The sequence below is a fragment of the Corylus avellana genome, chromosome 4 (assembly GCF_965113065.1).
Source record: "Corylus avellana chromosome 4, dhCorAvel1.hap1.2, whole genome shotgun sequence".
Lineage (NCBI taxonomy): Eukaryota > Viridiplantae > Streptophyta > Magnoliopsida > Fagales > Betulaceae > Corylus > Corylus avellana.
The window spans coordinates 36355332-36369327 of NC_142493.1; the positions used below are offsets into that span (position 1 = coordinate 36355332).

The following is a 13996-nucleotide window of genomic DNA, read 5'->3' on the forward strand; positions in this document are numbered from 1 at the left end:
AGTATGTGCCAATGTTTTTGGTTCTCAGAATTAATCATAGTGACGAGGTCTTGGCAACTGGCAACCACTTATATTGAAATTATTGGAGAGACTCTTAGGTCTTAATCAATCAACTTGACTGTTTTTTTATAAAGACCATAAGACCGTTGAATGTTCAACTCTCCACCCCCCACCCAGGGGTAAGAGAAAAAAATAAAAACAGAGCCTACTAAAAAGCAGAAGGGAATTTGAACGGGAGAGTAGGCTTATGAATCATGATGCTGGGAAGGAAGGGCCTCATTCCTAATTCTAATTGATTTTGAAATCCTCTTGTGCCATTTTTTTTTTTTTTTCCTTTCTTTTTAATATGTCAAACAACAGAGCCTACTCATAGAAGCCTGTATTTAGTGTAAACAAATTAGGAAAATTTACTAAATTGATCGTGAGAATTAGGCTTATCTCAAATCTTTCATTAACGTACCTTGTGGTAAACTTCTTTTATCAAATTGATCATTACAAATTTATAACTCTACACTAAAAGCTTGTTTGAGATTGCATTTGAGAAATATAGATTTTAAGTCAAAAAGAATTTTTGAGTAAAAGTTTCATTTTTAAGCTTTTATCAAAAGTGTAGTTTGACTATTTTTAAACTTTTTGGACCATTAAAAACACTTTTAATTTTTTTACCAAACGAGTTTTTTTTTTTTTTTTTCAAATGAACTTTTTAAGTATTAAAAATACTTTTAAGTAACTCAAACGAAATTCCAAACAAACCCTTAAAAAAAGGGCAACCTCCTCCCCTGGCCTCCCCTCCCTTCACAAAGGAGTGAGGGGTGGCCATGTAGCATCCCCTGTACAAGATATTGGGCCTTGATTAAGGCTTAATATTTTGGGCTTTAGAGTATGTGAGTTCATTAGGTTGGGCCCAAATTAAATTAGTTCATGGATCATAAATTGAAACAAAAATTTTTACTTCCAAATTTATTTTTGGAATAAAGTCGTAATCTGGGATATGGTGGGGAGTCCAGACTCAAATAGGGTCGGCCACACATGAAATGAAATGTACTAAATTATTTTATGCATCTCTATCCCTTAAGTTTTCTTTTATTTATTATTTTTTAAAAAAATTGATAAATTAGGCTTTGTGGGTTGGGGGCCTTGGGCTGTGACAAATAACTTCCTAGAGTTTCAAAAGTGACAAATAATTTCATGTGCTATACTTGTGTAGCAAATAATTGAATTTGTACAAATCTTGACCATTTTTGGGACATGACCATTATAAAATTAGGAATGTCCCTTGAAAATTATTAAAAAAAAAAAATTTTTTTTTTTTTAAAAAAAAAGGAAAGGGCTAGCATTGGGTGGTTGACCACTCCAAACCTAATGCTCGGGGATAGTTCGGCCACCTCCAAATTCGATTGCTTGGGATGGCCAAACCATCCCCAAAGCTATGAGGTTGGTTCGATTATCCCTATAATTGGTCAAAGGAGATGACTGAACTACATAGCACCATGCCTTTTTTTTTTTTGTATAATTTTATTAGGTTAAATTTGTAATTACATAATGACCCTGTCAAAAATAAAATGGTTAGAATTTGTATGAAGTGAATTATTTGTTACAACCCCAAACCATAGACACTTACTTGTCACTTTTAAAGCTTCATGAAATTATTAGTCACAACTTACTAATTTAACAACTAAATATGATATTGAAAATGCTAATGAAAAGTATTTACAAGAATTGTACACAAAAGTAACCAAATAAACACTCTACATTCATTTGCTAGAGAGCTTTTCAACCCTAGCAGCTTATGCGCCATTAACTTGCAACAAACTCTTTAATTAAGAAACAGCCCCAACTAGTGTTATTTTTAAGTAAATCTTAAAGCAAGCCATGAATAAAAAATAAAAATCTTAAAGCAGGCCATCTTGTTTCTGTGAGTGACAACTAAAAAGTCTAGACTTTTCCTTTAAAAAAGAAAAGAAAAAAAAAAGTCGTGCCTAATTAAATATTATTTATTCGCTAGCTCTACCGCGAAAGGACCAAACTGCACAAAAGGAGCAGTGAGAGTAAAAGCAGCTAGGTTCTTTCCCTTGCGTACATTTTCTTTCTGTGATATGTCCAAACTGGGGAGCACGTTCATTGGGAAGTTGAGTGCCGCTTTTCAGTTGAGGGCATTTTGAGAACCATCTACGAAGGTTTCATAGCACTACAATTATATGTCTCTGGAGAAAAAAAGCATAAGAATGCATGTGAAAATGAAAATGAAAATGAAGCAATATATATATATATATATATATCGTCTTTATCGATTACACAAACCACGTTATGAGGAAGTTAGCTAGCTAGGAATCCTCACATCACATGCTTTTTCCATCACTTTTCAATGGCGATCCACTTTAATTAACTTTCACCGTCTAAAGTCTCTTTAAACTCCCTTTTTTTTTCTGTTTTAAATATGAAAATTAAAAGAAATGTGCCCCTGCCGGCTGCCACCCCAGAAGAATCTTCTTCTTTTTCATCTACATGCTGCATGCCATCACTCACAATATCATCGTCCTCTAACGACGAATATTATATATGATAATGATATCTACTGTGCGTGCACTGTGCACCCAAATTGAAGCCGAAGCCCAGGCTTGCTAGAAAAAGACGGGTATGTCGTACGTGTCTACCCTATAGCCTCATGCCACGTGGTTTGGTAATCTATGGGAGACTGCTGTGCTCACAAGTTATAGTCATATATATAGGCAAATGCTAAAGCCCATCCATATAAGCTTATATATATATATAAGCTTTCTCCTTTCTATATAAACCCATCCAACTCTTCACTATTTCCTTCATGCTAACGCTTCTTAATTTCTTGGCTACAACTTACAACCCTAGCTCTCTAACACTCTGCACAACGTACTTGCGCTTTTCTTCTCTTTCTTTCGTGGTGGTTTCTTTGTCTGTTTTAAGCTCAGAGAATGAAGAACAAAGCTTCCCACGCCCTGAAACAGATAATCTCTACCTTGATTTCTATTGCTAAAGCCAAATCAATGGCCCTCAAGAACAAAACCAGCGCAGCCAAATCCCGCCTTGTAATGTTCTCCTTGTTGAAGAACAAGAAGGTTATACTGGACTCACTGTCCCACAAGATTCATAGACTTCTTGGTGGGCAGCATGACAAGGAAAGCCAATCCGAGGCAGATGACGACGAGAGCAAGGCCATAGTTCTCTACAATGCCATGGCAAACGAGTCGACTCTTACCCAGTTGGTGGAGGTGGATGATGAAGATGACAAGTACCCAGATCTCAGGCACTCGTTATTTGATGAAGAGGAATTCGAGTTTGAGGATCAGGGTGGATCCATCGTTGATCTGGTGAGGAATTCCAAGGAAGAAGGGGAGAATTTCAGCCTGGAAGATGAGATTGACCAGGTTGCAGACTTGTTTATAATGAGGTTCCATAAACAGATGCGCTTGCAAAAGCTGCAATCATTCAAGCGGTACCAAGAGATGATGGAGAGAAGTCTTTGATTAATCAATCAATACTTCAATACTAGTGCGTGCAAGTGTAGGGAAGATCCTGTTCCAGCTGCTTGAATCTTGATTCATGACCGGAAAAGAAATGAAAACAAATGGAAACTATCTCTCATCTCTGGGCTGACTTCTTCTGCTACTCCCATCCGGCCCATTGCCTCTCTTCTACACTACTGGATTTCCTATCTTTGGTCTTTGGGCCAATAATTAAAGCTGTTTTCTTATATATTATTTATATTTTCTACTATATATCTTTTAGAAACTTATCTGTAATTTTACATATAAGGCTGTAACACTAGTGTAGAATTTTAATATCCAATAAAATTCAGCCAGCAGCTAGAACTGCTTGTTTCATTTGGTATAAGATTTGGGATAGTGACAAAAATTTAATATTATGTGAAACGGGCGGGGTGAGTCATGGCAAAACATTCCAAATTTTATATAAATTATTTATCTTTTTAATATCAGATCGGAGTGTTACAATCACTTTCTTTAAAACCTTAAAATTATGCAATGTTTCTAGTACCACATAAAGTTACAACTTAGCTGGGATGTTATTTGTAACTACTTAAAAAAATAAAAAAATAAAAAAATAATCACATATGTTTTATGGCTTAAAAATGACATATCTATAATAAATTATAAATATCAATTTCTCTCACTTAACAATTATTATTTTTATAGACTATCAACTTTATAGTCTTTATATGAAATATTCATTTTCTCATTATAGAACCGGACTTTACAGGAGTGTAACACTCTGGCTGCTAGCTGCTTTATGATCGAGTCATCACTTTCTCCCACGCTTGATTATAATGATCTAATATGTCTTAATTCGAAAGAGGGGCAATTGTAAAGTCTAAATGAAGGTACTTTTGGCCCACAAATTACAATAACAAACGTTGTCCGTTGTCATTGAGCCACTTATGTCGACAAAAAAAAAAAACTAACTAACTAGCAAAAAAATGTTGTTCTTCATGTTCAGTCGAAATTCAATGTATGGAAATTGAAAAGACTTTCTTGTTGTTAAGAGTTTGAGAAGCTAGAGACAGTAGCTTTGAAGATTTTATATTAAGGCATTAAGCGGGTGTTTAAAAAGATAAATATATAAGAAAATGTTGAAATGTAGGAAACTTGATAATCATTTTGGTGATAGGATGAATGCATTTTAATTATATGAAAATGGCTGTAATCGTCAAGCCAAGTTAAGCTTTAGGATTTTAAGACTGGCTCGTTATGAAGATGCTCATTCGAACAGAGCTATAAAATGTGTGTTCAAGTTCGGCTCGTTTAAAGTTAAGGCGAGATCGAACTCAAGTTCGAGTTTGTTGAAAATGCTATTCGAGCCGAACCGGGCTCAACTCGAGCTCGAGCTAAGCTATTCAATTATTTAATATATGATCCAAGCAGAGTTCAAGTTCTAATTTTAAAACAAGCCCTAGACATTTATCTATAGTATAAATATAAATATTAAGTAATTTATATTACATATATTACTTAATTACTAATATACATACTTAAATTTATATAATTAATTTTTAGCAATATCCATATATGAATGAGCTAACGAGTTGGGCAAACGAATCGGTTGAGCGTTAAACGAGCTAATCTCGTGAGCTCCTATTGAGTCTTCTCGAGCGAATCGGGTATGTATCATTTACTAATCGAGTGGTTTGTACAGTATTGAGCTCGAGTTCGAGTTTGAGTTAAACTGAGAGGGTATCGAGTGGGTTGTCGAACAAACTGGTTTATTTACGACCCTAATAAATAGTGAAAGGATGCAATTTAGAAAGAGAAGGAAGAATGTACTAAAATAAAGAGAAACGCTAAAGATCAATATTTTGCATATATTTGGTTAATCTCATCCTACAAATTAACAATTAAATTTGTAAATTTACGTAGACCCTATATAAATTAATAGTAAACTCTACAAATTTAATTGTTGATTTATTAAATTTGTAAGAAAATAAGAAATTAAATTACTAAATATAAGAAATTTATTGACCTTATAAGTTCTTATAAATAAGAGAAATGCTATTATCTAATAAAACTCCCACATTTTGTCAATTAAAATCTTAGGTGGCAAAGTGTCATTTGTCAAGTTGATGTAAAATGGTACATGATCAAAGTTAATGGCAAATGACATTTTGCTACGTAAGATTTTGATGGACAAAATGTAAAAATTTTATTAGATTATAGCATATCTCAATAAATAAATAAATAAGAAAACGACACTTATGATTTAGTCGGGGAAGGCCACGTAGGTAAAGGAACACAAAACTGGCGCCAAAACCTCCCGCCAAAATGAACGGGCGGATCGGACTAGTGGGTGGGTTTGCCTGTCTATTGGGTGCCCTAAGGTGCTAGAAAGGCCGCAAGAAGGGTGCTCTGAAACCAAACAAACAATCCGCAGAGAGAAAAATGGCAGGAGAAGAAGGGCCTTCATCACCGGAGTCGCCGACCTCCGCAGGGTTCAACAGCGATCAGCTTCCTTTCACCAGCCGCACCTCTGAGAACTTCACCGACGATGATGACGAAGCCGCCGTCGATCCCGAGATCATCCGCGACGAGCCCGAAGAGGTCGAGGAGGAGGACGACGGAGAGGATCTTTTCAACGACGCTTTCTTGGAGTAAGTCTCATCTTTCGTTTTTCATTTTCCCTCGATTCCCTCTCTCTGATTTCATTTCAATTAATTTGTGATTTTTTTTGTTTGGAAATTAAAACAAAAATGAAATGCAGCGACTATCGGAGGATGAATGAGCAGGATCAGTACGAGTCGGTGGGGCTGGATGACTCTCTGGAGGACGAGAGGGATTTGGATCAGATCTTGCAGGATCGCAGGGCTGCCGAATTAGAGCTTCAGGCCCGCGACGGCCGCGTCAACACCAACCGCAAGCTTCCTCAGCTTCTCCATGACCAAGGTTATTTCTTTCTATTTTTCATGACCTGGATTCTGCCTTGTTATTTTGCTAGTAAAATCAGATTTATGGACTAATAACCCCCAACCTATCTAGATGAACTAGAAACCAAGTATTTATGCTCATGCCCTGACTTGAGAGTTGGGTATTGATGCTTAAGTGTTCAACACATGCCAAACTTTTCATTCTAGTATGCCTTAGCTCTTGTTCTTACTTCTTACTGTACAAAACAAATTTCGATAAACCATAACCATATCATATATAATCATTAATAGTACCTAATTATAACAAGCATTTTTTATTTTTATTATTATTATTTTTTTAAAAAGAACAATGAAATCTATGCAAATGCAGTGCATGTCTTATGAGCTTTGCCTTGTGAAATTGAAGTTGTTGCATGTCTTGTGAGCTTTGCCTTGTGAAATTGAAGTTAGAACACTTGTCGCAGCTGAATCTGTACTTTATAACCTCGGCCTTTAACAATTTGGTTACAGACACAGATGATGACAACTACAGGCCGTCCAAGAGGGCGAGAGCTGATTTCAGGCCACCTGCTGGGCCAAGAAGTCATGATGACACTGATGGAATTCAAAGCTCACCAGGAAGGTCACAGCGGGGACACTCGAGAGAGGATGTGCCCATGACTGATCAGACCGATGATGATCCATATGAGGTTTGGGCTCTCTTCAGTTTATTATATTAACTTCCTTAAAGCAATGATTCCCATTCACCAGAAACTGTGGTAGACACTATCACTGTCGTTTTCTTATTGCCAATGGTGTTTGCATGTAGGATGAAGATGATGATGAAGGCGAATTTGAGATGTATCGTGTCCAGGGAACGCTGAGAGAGTGGGTTACTAGGGATGAAGTGCGCCGGTTTATAGGGAAGAAGTTCAAGGATTTTCTACTGACATATGTGAATCCAAAAAATGATCATGGTGACTTTGAATATGTACGGCTAATAAATGAGATGGTATCAGGTAAAATATCTGCTTATGCTTAGCTTTCACCTAGTTAACTTGTGAATGTGAGAGATTAAGTCTCATTCCAAATGTTTGGTAAGCTACATAATTTTTACAATCACCAAGCTCACATCCTGGTTTGTGTATTGTTTGAACTGAATCACTGTTGCTTTTGCAGCTAATAAGTGTAGCTTGGAGATTGATTACAAACAGTTCATCTACATCCATCCCAATATTGCCATCTGGCTGGCTGATGCCCCTCAATCTGTCCTTGAAGTCATGGAAGATGTTGCCAAGGGTGTTGTCTTTGATTTACATCCAAACTACAAAAATATCCATCAGAAGATCTATGTCCGCATTACCAACTTACCTGTTTACGATCAGATTCGTAATATTAGGTAGTGAGTGCAAAATTCATTGCTTATGCCTACATTAGATCTTTTTCTTCTATTTCTTAAGAACTCCATTTCACCTTTATTATTTTTTCACTGACAAAGGCTCTTTTTCAACTTTACCCTTGTTTGCAGGCAAATCCATTTGAATACCATGATTCGCATCGGGGGTGTTGTGACCCGTCGCTCTGGGGTCTTCCCCCAATTGCAACAGGTAAAGTATGATTGCAACAAATGTGGGACTACTTTGGGGCCATTCTTTCAGAATTCATATTCAGAGGTGAAGGTTGGTTCTTGCCCAGAATGCCAATCAAAAGGCCCGTTCACTGTCAATATTGAGCAGGTGAGTTTTCTAAATCCTTATTTGAATCTGGGATATTTTTTAATGCTGAAAATCCAAGGAGAAGAAAAGAAAGTATTGCTTTGTATCTTCTGTCAAACATATGATTGGTATTTATAAGAAAGTGCAAGGCAACTAAGCTAAATAGATGTAAAATACTCGGCTAAAGTTTTTGTTTCCTTGGATCCAAAATAATAAAAAGAAAATTGAGATTTAAAATTTTCTTTTTTAATGACATTTCTCAGCAGTGAGATAAAACCTCAGTTACAAATAATATGGAACTCATACATTTATCCTTTTTTGACTTGCTGCAGACAATATACAGGAATTACCAAAAGCTTACGCTCCAAGAGAGCCCTGGAATCGTGCCTGCAGGTCGGCTTCCTAGATACAAGGAAGTGATACTGTTGAATGACCTAATTGATTGTGCCCGCCCTGGGGAAGAAATTGTATAATCCTCTTCTTGGAATGGCTTGTTTGTACTTGTTACCTGTGTTATTGAGTACTTTCTCATTTTCAGTTTAATGTTCCATGTGGTTAATTGCAGGAGGTCACAGGCATTTACACAAATAATTTTGACTTATCTTTGAATACAAAGAATGGGTTTCCTGTATTTGCCACTGTGGTTGAAGCAAACTATGTCACAAAGAAGCAAGATCTCTTTTCTGCTTACAAACTTACTCAGGAAGACAAAGAAGAGATAGAAAAGCTGGCCAAAGACTCCAGAATAGGAGAAAGGGTTATTCTTTTTACTACACTATCTCTTTGTCAACTATTTCTGTGTCATCATCATTACATACCATACTAAGAGTGCTATGAATACTTTCAGATTGTCAAGTCCATTGCCCCGTCAATCTATGGCCATGAAGATATAAAAACTGCAATAGCTCTTGCTATGTTTGGAGGCCAAGAGAAAAATGTTGAGGGGAAACACCGATTGCGAGGGGACATAAATGTACTGCTCCTAGGTGATCCAGGCACAGCCAAGTCACAATTTCTCAAGTGAGAACAATTTTGATCTATGTCAAAGAAACTCAATCGCCTTTGTAGTGATCATGCATTTAACTTCTCAAGGATTCTTTAATAGGTATGTTGAAAAGACTGGGCAGAGGGCTGTGTATACTACTGGTAAAGGAGCTTCTGCTGTGGGGCTCACGGCTGCAGTCCACAAGGACCCAGTGACAAGGGAGTGGACCCTTGAAGGAGGGGCCCTTGTTCTTGCTGATAAAGGGATTTGCCTTATTGATGAATTTGACAAGATGAATGATCAGGACAGGTGAGGAAATGCAAGTATATGTGTAACTTCGTGAATTATAATTTGGACCCTCCTCCCCCACCCCAAATAATAAAACTTGATTCTCATTAGAGTATTAAAAATTTATGTTCATGATCAGGGTGAGTATTCATGAGGCCATGGAGCAGCAGAGTATTAGCATATCAAAGGCTGGAATTGTCACTTCTCTCCAGGCACGATGCTCTGTGATTGCTGCAGCAAATCCTGTTGGAGGAAGGTATGAAAATGGATAAATTTGTATGAGGTGGGTAGCATTAATATTGGGGAAGTTGCACTGATCACTATGGTTTGGCAAAATGGCTTATACATGAGAATCTTATACAGATGGACACAGGTGCTGAAAAATTTAGAATGGCTGATGTTTTGATTTTTGTTGTTGTTGTTGTTGTTGGTGTTGAGCATATTTCAGATAGTGAAGGCCATCCATTAATTTTCTCACTTTCCAACCCCACTCCCTTATTTTCTTAACCTGTTGTTGTTACCACCCAGACATGTTTGATTAACTGTCTTGCATTTTCAAACTTTTTATTTCTGATTTAAGCCATAATTTAACTTGTATGCGTCTTTTCCAGATATGATTCCTCTAAAACATTTTCACAGAATGTTGAGTTGACGGATCCCATTGTTTCTCGTTTTGATATCCTCTGTGTTGTAAAGGTTACAATTCTACAAACTCAATCTTTTATTACATTATTAATACTTACTAGATGTTCTCACAAGTGGAGTAGGGGGGGGGTGGACAAAATTTGGTGGATCCCGTCGAGAAAAGGGAAGTTCGATGTTAAATCATTCTACAATATCTTGGTAAGCAAAGAAGCAAGTCCGTTTCCTTGGAAGAGTATATGGCGCACCAAGGCTCCTTCGAGAGTGGCCTTCTTTACTTGGACAGCGGTGTTAGGGAAGATTCTCACACTTGATAATCTCAGGAAAAGGAATATCATAGTGATTAATAGATGTTGCTTATGCAAAGGCGATGGGGAGTCTATTGATCATATTTTCCTTCATTGTGAGATTGCTCGTTCCTTATGGCAGGCCATCTTCAGTCGTTTTGGGTTGTCTTGGGTAATGCCTAGTAAGGTGGCTGGCCAGCTTGCTTGTTGGCGGACGGGAGGTCGATCTAGGAGTGCTGTCGTGTGGAAAATGGTCCCTCTATGCATTATGTGGTGCCTTTGGTTAGAAAGGAACGAGAGATGCTTTGAGGATGCTGAGAGGTCTTTGGAGGAGATCACGGCTTTCTTTTTCCATACTCTTTACACTTGGACAGCGGCTTGGCTCGCTCCTATAGTTATTAGCTATCTTGATTTCCTTGTTCTTTTTTCTTCTAGCTAGTCGTTTCCCTTGTATACTCCCTGTGTACTAGGGTTGCGCCCCTCTGCGCTTTTGATATATAAACATTACTTATCAAAAAAAATTAATACTTACTAGATGTTAACAGGGAAGGCATTGATAACTTGCAGGATGTTGTAGACCCTGTCATTGATGAGATGCTTGCAAAGTTTGTAGTTGATAGCCATTTTAAGTCACAACCCAAGGGTGCTAACATAGATGATAAGTCTCTGGGTGAATCCGACGAAGATAATCTAGCTTCTGCCAGGCCAGTTGATCCTGAGGTCCGATACTCCTGATAATACTTGGTTTTCCTCCTAGTTGCTTCTAGATTTGTCTCAACTTGGTATTCTGCTTCTTAATCCTTAAGATTCTATCATTTACTTTTTTTCAGATACTTCCTCAAGATTTGCTAAAGAAGTACATTACTTATGCCAAGTTGAATGTATTCCCAAGGTTGCACGATGCTGATATGGACAAGCTCACACATGTTTATGCTGAACTGCGAAGAGAATCTTCGGTAAGGTTCTCTGTTATCAAACATGTTTGATAAAGGGTTCTTGAGTATTGATGATTTCATTTGATATCCCTCTCTTTCACTGTGCACATCTAGCATGGACAAGGAGTGCCTATAGCAGTGAGGCACATAGAATCAATGATACGGATGTCTGAAGCACATGCCCGAATGCACCTTAGACAGCATGTCACACAAGAAGATGTAGATATGGCAATTCGTGTCCTGCTTGATTCGTTTATTTCAACCCAAAAGTTTGGGGTGCAGAAAGCTCTGCAAAAGGTATTGAAAGAGATCCTCTGCCTCATGCCTTCTCTAGTAACCGTTTTCTGTTCTGGTGTTTTCTGCACACATTCTTGGAGATGCTATTTTTACCTATATCGATATTTCGCAGCACAAACTCTTTCTGCCGTGTTACAATTGGCTCTACAATTTGTTTACTTTTTTTTTCATAGCATTTGTAATGCATGCATACATGTGTTTACTGACATTGTTGTATGGAGATTTGACATTATGCTGGGTTTCATCAGGAATGCTCGACAACACTGGTCCACTGTTGTTTGCAAACACTTTTTACTGGTCTTCAAACTTGACCTGCTTTTAATTTTGCATAAGTATCAATTACTGTTAACAAGTAATCTATTGTTCATAGCTGAATTCAGATGCTCTTTAGTCTGCTAGTTCGATAGACCTGAACCATTTTGGACATCCTTTGAAGCTATTAATGCTGCTTGCAGCTTACATTTTTAAACCATGATATACTATTTTTCTTTGTGAGAATTATGCAATTAATGCATGGTGTTGTCCCTTTATTAACTTGATAATGGTCATGTTCCTACACCCATTCAAATGAAAGTGTTGTGGTTTTTAAATTAATTTTAGAAGTTCTTGAGTTGTTGATCACTGAGCTAATTTGTTGACAAGGATTTGCTGTGTTCTTGCAGAGCTTCAGAAAGTACATGACTTTCAAGAAGGATTACAATGAACTGCTCCTGTATCTTCTTCGTGAGCTTGTCAAGAATGCCCTGCACTTTGAAGAAATTGTCACTGGGTCTACTTTAGGGCTTGACCACATTGATGTGAAAGTAGAGGATCTGCAGAGCAAGGTGATGGAAAACATAAAACATTAATTATTTCAAATAGATAAATTGGCTATATGGGCCGGGCCCTTTACTGTACTGAAATCTTGGATTGGTTTCAACTCGTGCAGGCACAGGAACATGAAATCTATGATCTAAGACCCTTCTTTACTAGCCCCCACTTTGCTAGAGCCAATTTCATGTTAGATGAAGACCGGGGAGTGATTAGGCATCACCTTGCAAGATGATTAACAAAGTATTCCATGAGTTCTACATACTACATAGGTAGGTAGGTTCATCAATACCTAGTTTTGGAAAAAAACTATTCAAACAACAATGCCTTGAGAACATTTAAAAAACGATTTAATTATTTAAATGACTTTGAAGGGCTATAACCCGAATGTATCCAAGACCCTTTCTAACTGGACCCTTCATTCAGATCTGGATATGATTGACTGACAGTATCAATACATTTTATTGAACAGGATAACTGGTGGTAGATGCCAGAACTACTTTTAGCAATCATATATAACCCGAATGTACTGTTGCGCTATCAGCTTGAGCAGAGAAGTACTAAACAGCCGAGTTCCAGATCTGAAATTTCCTCCTGGCTGCCTTTGGATGCACACCTATATTTTTAAACGTGGTTTAAATTGTGGGGGTAGTAGTTATAATTAAGAAACGTATGTTTTTCTTCTTGGAGAGTTGTTCACTAATTGATGGGGATTACCGAGTGTTGCAGGCAAGAATGGCTTTTTATTTTTTTATTTTTATTAATTTTTTTTCCTTTGTAAATGCAATCATTGCACTTGAGTTTAGAATTTTTTGTTTTTGAATCCCCTAGGTACAGTTTCTGTTTTTGCCAAGTTTACAAGGACAAAGTTTGTGGTACCATATGTGCGGGAGAGCAAGATTAACAAGAGGAAAGCCTCAACTGTGCTGCAAATTGTTGATTTCGCTGGAAACAACAGTTGCTTAGGCTAAGGCTCCTCCAGCATGAAATTTGGTGGATGTGTATTGTACCCATGGCCAAATTTAGCAGCCATTGCATCCTTCATTATTTCGTGAGTGGTAGAATTAGAGGAAAACAATATATTAGTAAACAAAAATAGAGGTACAATGAGAAATCTAGATCCAACAGATTTAAATGGTGGTGCAGAACGAAGAGATAAATGGATGAGTAAATGGGCCAAAGGCCCTGTACAACAAAATTGGCCGAATAAAAGGAATGTGGTTTGAAGCCGGTGATAGATAATCGAAGTCGATCTCCATACAATCGATTCGTGCACAAGTGAAAAGTCGACGGGAGTGGAGCCTACTCAGCCTAGGGAAAGGAATAAGGATGCACGTCCAGCGACGATGCAATCTAAACTAGAAACGTGGGAGGTCGTGTGGAGTGTTTTGGGGGGTGGGGTGGGTGGGTGGGTGGGTGAAAGTCCACTGCGAGGGATCTAAATTCTAAAAGTCTAATAGGAAGGTGTCCTGTCCTTTCTCACCCATTTTTTGTTTCTATTAACCATTTAGACTTGGGTCCTTCAGTTTATACGCTTTGTTATTTCTTGTTCATGAAATCGTTTCATTTCTCTTTGAATTTCCTTTCTTAAAAATGCTTTGACAATCATTTCTAAAACTAATTTCCAACATACTTTTATTATCGTGAAAAGT

At 37.4% G+C, this 13996-nt stretch overlaps 2 protein-coding genes across 5 annotated transcripts; both read left to right on the forward strand.

Moving 5' to 3' along the window:
* Nucleotides 1-2823: 2823 nt before the first annotated feature.
* Nucleotides 2824-3822, forward strand: LOC132179558 (transcription elongation factor). Its single transcript, XM_059592299.2, has one exon. The coding sequence runs from the start codon at nt 2949-2951 to the stop codon at nt 3498-3500; it is 552 nt and encodes a 183-aa protein (XP_059448282.2). The 5' UTR covers nt 2824-2948; the 3' UTR covers nt 3501-3822.
* A 2008-nt stretch (nt 3823-5830) lies between these two features.
* Nucleotides 5831-13222, forward strand: MCM2 (minichromosome maintenance (MCM2/3/5) family protein). 4 transcript variants are annotated; one of them, XR_015911947.1, is made up of 19 exons: nt 5831-6133; nt 6244-6425; nt 6917-7095; nt 7215-7404; nt 7565-7784; nt 7914-8121; nt 8433-8567; nt 8666-8857; nt 8948-9120; nt 9206-9394; nt 9513-9629; nt 9985-10069; nt 10870-11022; nt 11133-11258; nt 11352-11534; nt 12197-12358; nt 12463-12616; nt 12817-13073; nt 13176-13222. XR_015911947.1 is itself a non-coding variant. In XM_059591432.2 (18 exons), exons 1-17 carry the CDS (start codon nt 5925-5927, stop codon nt 12577-12579), a joined length of 2820 nt encoding a protein of 939 aa, XP_059447415.2. In that variant the 5' UTR covers nt 5831-5924; the 3' UTR covers nt 12580-12620; nt 12817-13222. The 4 variants fall into 4 exon arrangements, 2 of the variants coding, with proteins under 2 accessions (XP_059447415.2, XP_059447414.2); XR_015911948.1 differs by having other exon boundaries at nt 13182-13222; XM_059591432.2 differs by having other exon boundaries at nt 12463-12620; nt 12817-13222.
* Nucleotides 13223-13996: the final 774 nt, after the last annotated feature.

Bases quoted from the DNA above. Each gene is read 5' to 3' on its own strand.
- LOC132179558 (XM_059592299.2), top strand. From the start codon at position 2,949: ATGAAGAACAAAGCTTCCCACGCCCTGAAACAGATAATCTCTACCTTG.
- MCM2 (XM_059591432.2), top strand. From the start codon at position 5,925: ATGGCAGGAGAAGAAGGGCCTTCATCACCGGAGTCGCCGACCTCCGCA. The intron at 7,405-7,564 runs GTAAAATATCTG...TTGCTTTTGCAG, and splicing joins AATAAATGAGATGGTATCAG to CTAATAAGTGTAGCTTGGAG. The intron at 10,070-10,869 runs GTTACAATTCTA...GATAACTTGCAG, and splicing joins ATATCCTCTGTGTTGTAAAG to GATGTTGTAGACCCTGTCAT.